The 12,482-nt window shown below is 40.4% G+C and overlaps 1 protein-coding gene across 3 annotated transcripts in view; it reads right to left on the minus strand.

Annotated features, from left to right (window-relative positions):
• Positions 1–11,458: 11,458 nt before the first annotated feature.
• Positions 11,459–12,482, minus strand: part of LOC124801151 (putative tRNA (cytidine(32)/guanosine(34)-2'-O)-methyltransferase) — a 77,606-nt gene continuing 76,582 nt past the window's right edge. For all 3 annotated transcript variants that reach the window (XM_047263071.1, XM_047263055.1, XM_047263063.1), the window contains one exon: positions 11,459–11,655. In XM_047263071.1, the coding sequence (XP_047119027.1) occupies positions 11,545–11,655 (111 nt within the window). In that variant the 3' untranslated portion in view covers positions 11,459–11,544. The remainder of the gene's footprint in view (positions 11,656–12,482) is intronic.

Here is a 12,482-nt window from a genome sequence, read left to right on the forward strand (position 1 = left end):
TTAATTTGCCTTTGTTTGTAAGGTGTATCCACTGATGTTAATTCCAGAATTAATGAAATGTAATTGATATTCATTACTGAAAGACTTTACTCAAAATTTCAAAAAAATAAAGTTAAGGACAGTACCAGATTCTATACACATAGACAAATCTTTCTGTTTGAAAAGGGCCTTCCTCCTGCAATAATGCTCTTTCAATGGTGATCATATTCACATGCTTTGTATTTCACCTGTCCTCATTACTGAAAGTCAGGCTCCAACCATGTTTTTTGATACATTTTGAACAAAGTTAGTCAGTCAGGTGTTGCAGCTCTTGAATACATAGGAGGATTACAGAAACACACATTCAATCTTTTACTTTGGGAAGTGTTCGTTGTTTTTAATTTTGGAAAGGATTGCACTGGACCAATGACTATTAATAGGAACAAAATGCAAGACATTCGACTCTTACTTAATTATATTATGCATGGATATAGGTATTTCTATGATTTGATGAAATGGTGTGTACGTAATTCTGCTGCTGCTGATGATGATGATGTGAGTTACAACACTGTGGTAATGTATGAGTAGAAAAAGAAACAATTTAAGACACAGTAAAACTAACTCGACCATACGTATCTATTACTTCCTCAAGAGAAGGACCTTATATTAAGATTTTGCACTTATTTTTTCAGAGAGATGGCAAAACTTAGGAACTGCTTTAATGGTAAAATATTCTTTCCATTCTGTGCCTTAAAGCTGTTACACTCCATGTACTCACCTGCAGTAGATTTTCCTTTGTTCATCGAAACTTAAAATTTTGGAATAAGGTCCAATAAAAACTGATTGTATCAATTGTTTTTTAATTATTTTTTAAATAAAACTGAAATTAAAATTAGTTTATGTGCCACTAAATAATTTGCTTGGCAGAAGTTAAAACATTTGCAGTATGTTCATTGTGTAAAACTATTACAAAACTGCAAGTACACTGAATGAGAAAACTTGCTAACTAGGGACACGTATTTCCAATGTACTGTGTTCAGTGACAATATCAATAGTCAACCTTTCAAATTCAAACAGTCTCGAAGTATATGCTTGGTTATAAACAAGGAAACATTGCCCATTTCCAGCTAGTGAACTCTTATTGGCTGGCAGCTTGTTAAGTCACCCAATGCCCAGTGCAGCCACACCACACCACACCACGCCACACCACACCACACCACACCACACCAACACGTGTAAAATGAACTCGCCTAACGGATGTGTAGAGGGGGGGGGGGAGTGACCCTTCAGTGACTTGGCTCAAATGGCTCTGAGCAATATGGGACTCAACTGCTATGGTCATCAGTCCCCTAGAACTTAGAACTACTTAAACCTAACTAACCTAAGGACATCACACACATCCATGCCCGAGGCAGGATTCGAACCTGCGACCGTAGCAGTCGCACGGTTCCGGACTGCGCGCCTAGAACTGCGAGACCATCAGTGACTTGAGTGGAGGTGGGGGTGAAAGCATTTTGTGAAGTGCTGAAAATATACTTTAAGTGGAGATGATGTGCTATAACAGAGATGTCACATGGAAATAGAAAAAATATTTTGCAATAGCACATTTTAAAGAGTTTTGTTTTCAAAACTGACATGATACTGTTGCAACAACTAGGTACACCACAGTTGTGTATACTTTGTACTGCACACTCCACACACTGTAGATTGTAAAGATTGGCACCAGTCATAGAGGACATAAGTGACAATTTAGCACCTGAGCTTCGTTTCAGATTTACATTTTACGGTCTACAGAAATTCACCAAGCTGACTTTGAATAAACTTGTAATGTCAACCGGGTAAGTAAACTCAATTTTTCACATCTCTCTCTCTCTCTCTCTCTCAAGAGAATGAATGATGGTGAACATATGAAGTGTGGCTTGTAAGAAAGGCATTAAACAATAACAGCAATGGTGATAAAATATGTCATTAAGCAGATCACTGCATTTGTGCTTATGGTTTAATTCAACACATTTATCAATTTTTGCTTTTTTCTGGGTGAGCACAAAGGATGATCTCTCAAGAGCATATGTTCTGAATGTACAATTTGTGATCATAGCATGATGGGAAACAGCTCGATTACCTTGTACCTGAATACCAATTTCAATTTTTTGATGAGTTTTTACTAGCTATTACACACCTGTGATTTTTAAGATCTCATGAAATTCATTACCACTAATTAATGTACAGGGTGTACATAAAGTCCGGGAACATTTTCAATTATTTATGCACAAGAACCAAACATTGTACAGATATCATACATGTCATTTTGAAGAGAAACCCTGAAAGTTTTTTTTTTTCCTCCTCCATGTATAACGCCACAGCATAGTTTGGTAACTTACTGACAGTCAGCGGTAGTTGCAAACATTGTGAGTTCAGGTGCGGAGCGAGCTTTCTGTGTGTTGGAGTTTGACAAAAACAAATGTGCTACAACTGTTCAATGGGTGTTTAGAACCAAGTTTGGTAAGAAGCCACCAACAAGGAAGGCCGTTTACCGCCTCTACCTTGTGATGTAGCAGAGCTCTGGGAGAGAATACGGGAAGCAAATGTCACAGTCGACAGTGCCATGCTGGGACGGGTAGAATTCGATTACTTGGTTGACGTCTGCCGGGTCACTCATGGTTTACATATCTAATGTTTGTAAGAAAAAGTTTCAGAGTTTCTCTTCAAAATGCAATATGTATGACAGCTGTACAATGTTTAGTTCTGGTGCAATAAATAATTGAGTGCTCCCGGACTTTATGTACACCCTGTATAAACAGTGTACTGTACACTTAATTCCCTTCAAATGGACAGATTTTATACAAAGTATTGGAGCAGATTGTGATTTGTAATCATATACGCCAATTACATGTGTTTTTGCTCATATTATGTGGGTTTTTAACATTTTCCTCCATTCTGCATGTTCCTCAATTTTGCGTTTTTTAAGTCTGAGCCATACAAAAATGTAAAATAGTGCTTTCACTGTAGCTGTTTTTATGAGTTCAGTTGCAAATGACATACTATAGACAGGTGGCTGCATTTTGTTGAGGATTTTCTTCGCTTCACGCTATATGGTACAAGACTTGTTATTTTCAATCCTTGGATTTTCTTCTCTTCATTCTCTTATGTCATTCTCAGCATCAAGTCTGGATGCTAACCTGTCCTGTTAATGCACCATAGCACCTGCTTGTTATTTAACTTTTACATCCCAAAATCATTGCTTGTAAATCACCTCAGAGGGTTTGAGATAAAAGGACTTCAAATCATATAAAGTGTGCTTTAAGTCATACAGATAACGCCAACATACTGAAAATTAACACAAATATAGCTGTTTTTGAGAGCATGCTGTCAACAGCTTTTATTATATTTGCACACCTCCATGATACCTTCTGGGTCGCATGCCTTCAGCAGTTGTGCTTCACTTATGTTCTGTTATATCACAGAATGTCACAACACCTTTACTCAAATTAAAGTTAAGAGACCAAATCAACTTTCATTGGGTATTCTCCAAGTTACTTATCTACATCTACATCTACATCTACATTGATACTCCGCAAGCCACCCAACGGTGTGTGGCGGAGGGCACTTTACGTGCCACTGTCATTACCTCCCTTTCCTGTTCCAGTCGCGTATGGTTCGCGGGAAGAACGACTGTCTGAAAGCCTCCGTGCGCGCTCTAATCTCTCTAATTTTACATTCGTGATCTCCTCGGGAGGTATAAGTAGGGGGAAGCAATATATTCGATACCTCATCCAGAAACGCACCCTCTCGAAACCTGGCGAGCAAGCTACACCGCGATGCAGAGCGCCTCTCTTGCAGAGTCTGCCACTTGAGTTTATTAAACATCTCCGTAACGCTATCACGGTTAACAAATAACCCTGTGACGAAACGCGCCGCTCTTCTTTGGATCTTCTCTATCTCCTCCGTCAGACCGATCTGGTACGGATCCCACGCTGATGAGCAATACTCAAGTATAGGTCGAACGAGTGTTTTGTAAGCCACCTCCTTTGTTGATGGACTGCATTTTCTAAGCACTCTCCCAATGAATCTCAACCTGGTACCCGCCTTACCAACAATTAATTTTATATGATCATTCCACTTCAAATCGTTCCGCACGCATACTCCCACATATTTTACAGAAGTAACTGCTACCAGTGTTTGTTCCGCTATCATATAATCATACAATAAAGGATCCTTCTTTCTATGTATTCGCAATACATTACATTTGTCTATGTTAAGGGTCAGTTGCCACTCCCTGCACCAAGTGCCTATCTGCTGCAGATCTTCCTGCATTTCGCTACAATTTTCTAATGCTGCAACTTCTCTGTATACTACAGCATCATCCGCGAAAAGCCGCATGGAACTTTCGACACTATCTACTAGGTCATTTATATATATTGTGAAAAGCAATGGTCCCATAACACTCCCCTGTGGCACGCCAGAGGTTACTTTAACGTCTGTAGACGTCTCTCCATTGATAACAACATGCTGTGTTCTGTTTGCTAAAAACTCTTCAATCCAGCCACACAGCTGGTCTGATATTCCGTAGGCTCTTACTTTGTTTATCAGGCGACAGTGCGGAACTGTATCGAACGCCTTCCGGAAGTCAAGAAAAATAGCATCTACCTGGGAGCCTGTATCTAATATTTTCTGGGTCTCATGAACAAATAAAGCGAGTTGGGTCTCACACGATCGCTGTTTCCGGAATCCATGTTGATTCCTACATAGTAGATTCTGGGTTTCCAGAAATGACATGATACGCGAGCAAAAAACATGTTCTAAAATTCTACAAGAGATTGACGTCAGAGATATAGGTCTATAGTTTTGCGCATCTGCTCGACGACCCTTCTTGAAGACTGGGACTATCTGTGCTCTTTTCCAATCATTTGGAACCCTCCGTTCCTCTAGAGACTTGCGGTACACGGCTGTTAGAAGGGGGGCAAGTTCTTTCGCGTACTCTGTGTAGAATCGAATTGGTATCCCGTCAGGTCCAGTGGACTTTCCTCTATTGAGTGATTCCAGTTGCTTTTCTATTCCTTGGACACTTATTTCGATGTCAGCCATTTTTTCGTTTGTGCGAGGATTTAGAGAAGGAACTGCAGTGCGGTCTTCCTCTGTGAAACAGCTTTGGAAAAAGGTGTTTAGTATTTCAGCTTTACGCGTGTCATCCTCTGTTTCAATGCCATCATCATCCCGTAGTGTCTGGATATGCTGTTTCGAGCCACTTACTGATTTAACGTAAGACCAGAACTTCCTAGGATTTTCTGTCAAGTCGGTACATAGAATTTTACTTTCGAATTCAATGAACGCTTCATGCATAGTCCTCCTTACGCTAACTTTGACATCGTTTAGCTTCTGTTTGTCTGAGAGGTTTTGGCTGCGTTTAAACTTGGAGTGGAGCTCTCTTTGCTTTCGCAGTAGTTTCCTAACTTTGTTGTTGTACCACGGTAGGTTTTTCCCGTCCCTCACAGTTTTACTCGGCACGTACCTGTCTAAAACGCATTTTACGATTGCCTTGAACTTTTTCCATAAACACTCAACATTGTCAGTGTCGAAACAGAAATTTTCGTTTTGATCTGTTAGGTAGTCTGAAATCTGCCTTCTATTACTCTTGCTAAACAGATAAACCTTCCTCCCTTTTTTTATATTCCTATTAACTTCCATATTCAGGGATGCTGCAACGGCCTTATGATCACTGATTCCCTGTTCTGTACATACAGAGTCGAAAAGTTCGGGTCTGTTTGTTATCAGTAGGTCCAAGATGTTATCTCCACGAGTCGGTTCTCTGTTTAATTGCTCGAGGTAATTTTTGGATAGTGCACTCAGTATAATGTCACTCGATGCTCTGTCCCTACCACCCGTCCTAAACATCTGAGTGTCCCAGTCTATATCTGGTAAATTGAAATCTCCACCTAAGACTATAACATGCTGAGAAAATTTATGTGAAATGTATTCCAAATTTTCTCTCAGTTGTTCTGCCACTAATGCTGCTGAGTCGGGAGGTCGGTAAAAGGAGCCAATTATTAACCTAGTTCGGTTGTTTAGTGTAACCTCCACCCATAATAATTCATTAAGATTGTTACTTGCCAAGCTGATGCTGTCTCACCAATATGAGAGCCATTTCTTATTTGCTCAACGGATTTGTATCCATCAAAGCCTCTCGCTCTTTGCTTAAATGGAATAGTAACACTTCTATCAAACCATCCTTCTTCATATGTTATTGCTAGAAAAAACATTTGAGTATTACATCTGATCACCACATGAAAGGGAATCTTGATCAGGAGTACAGCCTTCTCAGCCTCTTTTATTTGTTTGAGTGTTGTTACTCCCTCGGTACATCCTTTCCACTGGGAGTGTTTTTCTTTTTTATATAGGAAATTCATGGATCATGTTGTTTTGAAGAGCGACTAAGGAACCTATACAGTCCACCCACAAAGAGCCCCAGTTTCCTAGGTAAGTCGTTTACAACTGAGATCCAGCAAGTTCCCCAAAGGTTACCCATGAGCAACAGTTCATCTCAACAGCTACCCACGCCATCAGCGTGTAGCCCACCGTGAGGCTGAAGGCTTATTATTGTAATATGTACCAGGTTTGGAATTCAGGTTGTTAAGCTAAGATCCCCATTCCTTGTGACAAATAATGTTCCATCATCATACTCAGTGATGGCTGCTGAAGCATGCTCCAAGATTACAGAAATGGACAAATGGCTGTGCTTCAGACCTGAACTTGGGACCCTATGATTGTCAAATCCATATGCAGACATTACTGATTGGGTCCCTGAGCAGAGTATAGGTGACAATCAGGCAAGCAGTACAGATAAGGAAGTAGTCAGGAAAGGTGTGAGACATTGGCTTGGCCAATTATGTGCTTGCAGAAGAGTTGAGAGCCCCATGGAAGTCAAAGGTCCTATATATATCTTTCCATATTATTGTACTAAACAATGGCAATACCAGGATGGAATGTAACAATATTATGACAAGAATGGTTGCTACTCACATTATAGCAGAGTCACTGTGGCAGGGTTTGTAGGTGTATGAATCTGACCACTGGTGGAGTCCCTCTGCCACCTAATCCTTGCAGTTCAAAACAACAGTGGTGGAGACTTTATCAGCAGGTAGGATTATAAAGCTGGGATCAGTTTATAGGTGGTGGATTGTAGTTCTGCAGATGTATGGTTAGTTTATGTGTTGAGAGGTTTGTGGGATGATGGTGAGGCAAAGTTCAAGGTTAAGAAATTCTGGAATGTTTACGGGGGGGTAATTGGGGGGGGGGGGGCAGTGGCGTTGGATCATGGTTGGATGGAGGAGTGAAATGAGTCAGGCAGGGTTGATTGGCAGGATTAGTGATGGTGAAAAAATTTTTCCAGTGTAGGGACCGGGAGAAGGAGAGAAGGTCTTTAACAAATCTTGCCTGATTGAATTTGGGAATGGGGTAAAAGGGGAGACTTTTGGAAAGAGCTGATCCTTCTTCTCATCTCTTCCACAGTGGTATTCCACTGTCCACTGAACCTACACAATAGCCTCGTCCATTCCTACACAAGCCCTGCTCCCAACACCTTGCCTCATGTCTCATATCCCTGTAACAGACCTAGGTACAAGACCTGTCCCATACATCCTCCCACCGTCACCTTCTCCAGTCAGGTACCGTATTTACTCGAATCTAAGCCGCACTCGAATCTAAGCCGCACCTGAAAAATGAGACTCGAAATGAAGGAAAAAAAAAAAAAAAATCCCGAATCTAAGGCGCACGTGAAATTTGAGACTCGAAATTCAAGGGGAGAGAAAAGTTTTAGACCGCACCTCCAAATCGAAACAAAGTTGGTCCATTGTAATATGAGACACAATTTAGGTAGAATGAATGACGATACAGCTACAGTAGTTTGGTTCGAGTCGTAAGCTTAACTGTCAAGCTTTACCAGGTAGCCATTGCTAAGCGTCAGGTGCTCCGTCCGTATTTATACGGGTACCCTTCCTTGTTTACGTGCTTCATCTGGTTTGAATCGATTGCTTATTTTGCTTTGATCTGATAAGTGCCGTTCTCTTTGTTATAGGTGTTTACGTCACTGTAAGCTGAAAATGCGTTACTGTACTGTGTCGTGCATTGTTTGTTTCATTCTGATAGTGCGTGTTTACGGCCTGTCGCCGCTCGCGGCATGGCTTGCTTTTGTGCGCGCTACCGCCGCTTTTTTAGAAGGAGAGATAGAGAGAGAGAGGAATCGTCTCATTAGCGAAACAATGGCAAGAGACTGCTATTTGTTGTTACTTACACTGCTGGTTTCTTTGATACTGATCACCAAGAACCAAATAATAGACTGCGTATGATAGAAGATGTTCTGAATGAGAGTTAGGCGAAAATTTTTCTCTGTTTGAAAATCTTTGCGGCCGCTTCTTTAGTACATCAAATTCTGCACAGAAATTAGAGTCATCTTAGATTTAAAAATCTAGTCAGTTGCCGTGCTTCATTTCTGACTGTATCACTATTAGGCATAAGAATAATACGAATATAAACATGACACGATACGTATATTCTCCCGCGTTTGCTGTTGCCTCACTCTAGTTTCGTAGTTTATTAGGCAGACAGGATTTAAATGAGATAGCAGCAAATACGAAACAATACATGGCATAATGTTTATCTTCGTATTATTCTTATGGTGAAGAGAATACTGCATGTGATTCACGATTCATAAAAGTTCCTATTAGCAACCATCTCTTCTCACAGGTAGGAAAAAATTCAGAACGCAGAGTTGGCCATATTGACAAACATCCCAAACAGTCTTGCCAGTCGGATTTTGGTAGTACATTGAAATTCTGCTACGTTCGAAGATGTACAATACGGAATTTGTATTTACTTCATTGGATAATGTATGAAAATGCAGTGGTCGAAACTCGGGGCGGAGGAAAAAAAAAAAGCTCGTCTTCCACCTCTTTTTTTTTTTTTTTTTTTTTTTAATTTATTTACTGATGCAGAGGTTTTGGCGCCAGTGCTTTGTGCCTACAAAGCATGCCTGTGTAGCGCTACATATATTTGACGGCATAAGTTAGTTGTGGTGGCACCTACCAACATTTTTCAGAACTTCCGCTTACTTTGCACTCGATTCTAAGCTGCAGACGGTTTTTTGGATTACAAAAACCGGAAAAAAAGTGCGGCTTAGATTCGAGTAAATACGGTAACAAGCATTACTTATCCCATCGAAGGCAGGGCTACCTGTGAAACCAGTCATGTGATCTATAAGCTAAGCTGCAACCACTGTTTTGCATTCTACATGGGCATGACAATCAACAAGCTGTCTGTCCACATGAATGACCACTGACAAACTGTGGCCAAGAAACAACTGGATCACACCATTAATGAGCAAGCCACCCACGACATTCTTCATTTCAATGACTACTTCACAGCCTGTGCTATCTGGATCCTTCCCACTAACACCAGCTTTTCTGAACTGCGTAGGTCGGAACTCTCCCTCCAACATTTTCCTACGTTACTGTAACCTTCCTGGCCTCAACCTTTGTTAGCTATTGTTCATACCCATCTAGCCCCTTCCCTGTTCCCAATAAAGCACTACATAGCTCTCTTTTCCATCGGCACACCCACAGCCATTTTACTTCTCTCCTTCTCCACTGCCCCCCCCTCCCCCTCCCCCTCCGGAGTCCAACCTCCCGACTGGACCTAGCTGTCCTACCCTATCTCCACCTTGTCCCTTTACACTCCCACAAGCAGCAATTTACCATCCCCCAACCCTACCCTGCTCTTCCTCACCCCCTCCTTGCCCCAGCCTCCTTCCTCACCCCCACCACCCTGTTGTCTCTACCATCATGCACTGCTGCTCGCAGTCTGGTTTTAGCGGCCAGAGACTGTGGTCGTGTGTGTGTGTGTGTGTGTGTGTGTGTGTGTGTGTGTGTGTGTGTGCGTGAGTGAGTGAGTGTGAGATTTCTGTCTGTTTCTGGCAGAGGTTGTGTTGGCCGAAAGCTCACTTTCTGACAGTCTTTTTGTTGTGCTTATCTGCAACTCAGCATCTTCACTATATGATGAGTAGCAACTATCCTTTTCATACTATTTTATTTTTGTTACATATTATACTACTGCCTTGTTTGTATAATTCGTTGTAGAGAAATAATTTGGTACAAATTCTTTGGCAGTTAATATTATGGATGTGAACATAAAACTGAAAAATATCTTCAACTGTATATATGAATCCATCTAATGTACACTGTTGGTACTGGGACTTTCTAAACTGAAATGTGTGCCATTCTGAGGCTGTTACTCATTGCTGTCTGGCGTTGGATGTCTTAGTTTATCATGCGTGCATGCCATGTTCCCAATCGAAAAGTGATTCTTATGTGGGTGGACACATTTATGAATAGTGTGCAGAAAAAGAAACCAGGACCTTCAAGGATCACCCGGGCACCAAAAAGTGTCGAAAAAGTAAGGCTGGCAATTTTGAATTTCCCCAAGCAATCTGCACTCAAGCATACAACTGCACTTACAATTTCTCAATCGCACAGTGAGATGAATTCTTTGTGAAGACTTGAAATTTTATCCATACAAACTGACAGTGGTTGACACACTTCATCCACACAATTTTGTTTAACAAAAAATGCATGTGTAGGATTGATAAAAAATTACCTCATGATGAAGCCCATGTGTTCTTTAATGACAAGGCACATTTTCGTTTGTGTGGATGAGTGAATAAATAAAACAGGTGATATTGGAGAGGTATGAACCCCAGAGAACTTCATCAGCAGCCTCTGCATACAGAATGTGTGACTGTTTGATATGCATTATCCAAAATTGTCATTATTGGCCTCTGGTTTTCCAAAGAGAACGATCACTTCTAAGTGTTATGTATAGATGACTGAGCTTTTTTCTTCCCCAACTTGAAGAAGTGGAGTGGGCGGGGGGGATGTCTAATTCCAACAAGACAGTGCCATGGGGGCTAACATGGCATGAACGTCAATGACACTTTTGCGTGAACCCTTCCCAACAATATCACTCCTGTGAGGGGCAATCTTTAGCGGCCAGCACACTCAAAAGATTTAGCCCTCTGTCCTGTGCCTTTTTCTTATGGGGCTACCTCAAGTCCTTCGTGTATACCAACTGTCCATGAACCCTGGGTGAACTTGGAACAATATTCAGGGTACCACTGCCAACTTACAAAGATACATGTTGGACGAAGTTGACTGAAACTTCTGATTTTCACTCTCCATACACAATGAATGGAACACAGACCACATTCAAAAATAATTTCCAAAATCTAATGAAACCACTTTCTTTGTAAATTGTGAGGATGCCTCCTTTAGGAATGTATCACAACTGTTTCACACTAAACAAAAATTGGAAAGGTTTTTTAAAGCAATATGTCAGTTATTGTGGCAGAGCTGTATGAAAATTTAATATCTGATTCATCAAGAACTTCTACTTATATTACTTAGTACCAAATGAACTGGAGAACATCAGCATATTAATTTATACATATTTATTTTATAAAATTCACGTAAAACAAAACCGTGGTACATCCAGGTCATTTTCTCACAACTTTTACTAATTTTAATATTTTGGAAGCTCATTGTTTCTCTTCATCATAAGGTACTTTGCATATGGCGGTGAAATAGGTTCCTGAACTGGTGGGAGAGGTACATGCTTTCCTTCTGCATCCAACTGTAACAAATTCATGAGAATAAGTAGATTTCAGATGTTGGGTGAGTAATTTAACAAAGAGAGGTGTTATTAAGGAGAAAAGAATGCAGGAGACACGTTTCTAATAATTATAAAGTAAAAGTTCACATAACAGGCTGGTTGGTGACATTTTTAACAGAAAATTCAAAATGTGGAATAATATTGTAATCACACAAATGTACAAGCTATTTTTATAATCTCTTGTGATACATAAGAAGCTTTTACAGCACTATTATTTTTTTAAATAAAATTCATGAATAAAGCACTATTACTGATTGATAATTCTTACTTATGGACCATCTGACAGCAACTGAATAAAACTCAATTTTAGTGCCATACGCATTTCGCCTTTATTTTCTGCAAGGCATCATCATCAGTGGCTGGTTGTGTGGACAATTTCTTACATATTACGCTCCTGTTGCATTTTTGGTGTTGTTCTTCTTCTTATGAATGCCAATTTGAGGTTTTTTTCCCACATTCCACAGCACTATGAACTGAATGCTTGTTTCAATGCAATTTTTTGTATTGAAACAAGCGTTCAGTTCATAGTGCTGTGGAATGTGGGAAAAAACCGTTGTGTTTTATTCAGTTGCTGTCACCCGGTCCATAAGTAAAAATTATCAATATACCGTAATATTAGACGCAACTGGGGAAGACACGACTACAAACGTTAAGGATGTCACTATTACTGAAGTTGAAATATGTAAAAATTTTATTGCCTGACGATATACTGAAATACATGTCAGTTCTGCCGGATATCCATGCTGTATAGTAATCAGGCTCCCCCACCCCCAATAGCCTTAAAACAT

Source organism: Schistocerca piceifrons, chromosome 1 (genome assembly GCF_021461385.2).
Source record: "Schistocerca piceifrons isolate TAMUIC-IGC-003096 chromosome 1, iqSchPice1.1, whole genome shotgun sequence".
Taxonomy (NCBI): domain Eukaryota; kingdom Metazoa; phylum Arthropoda; class Insecta; order Orthoptera; family Acrididae; genus Schistocerca; species Schistocerca piceifrons.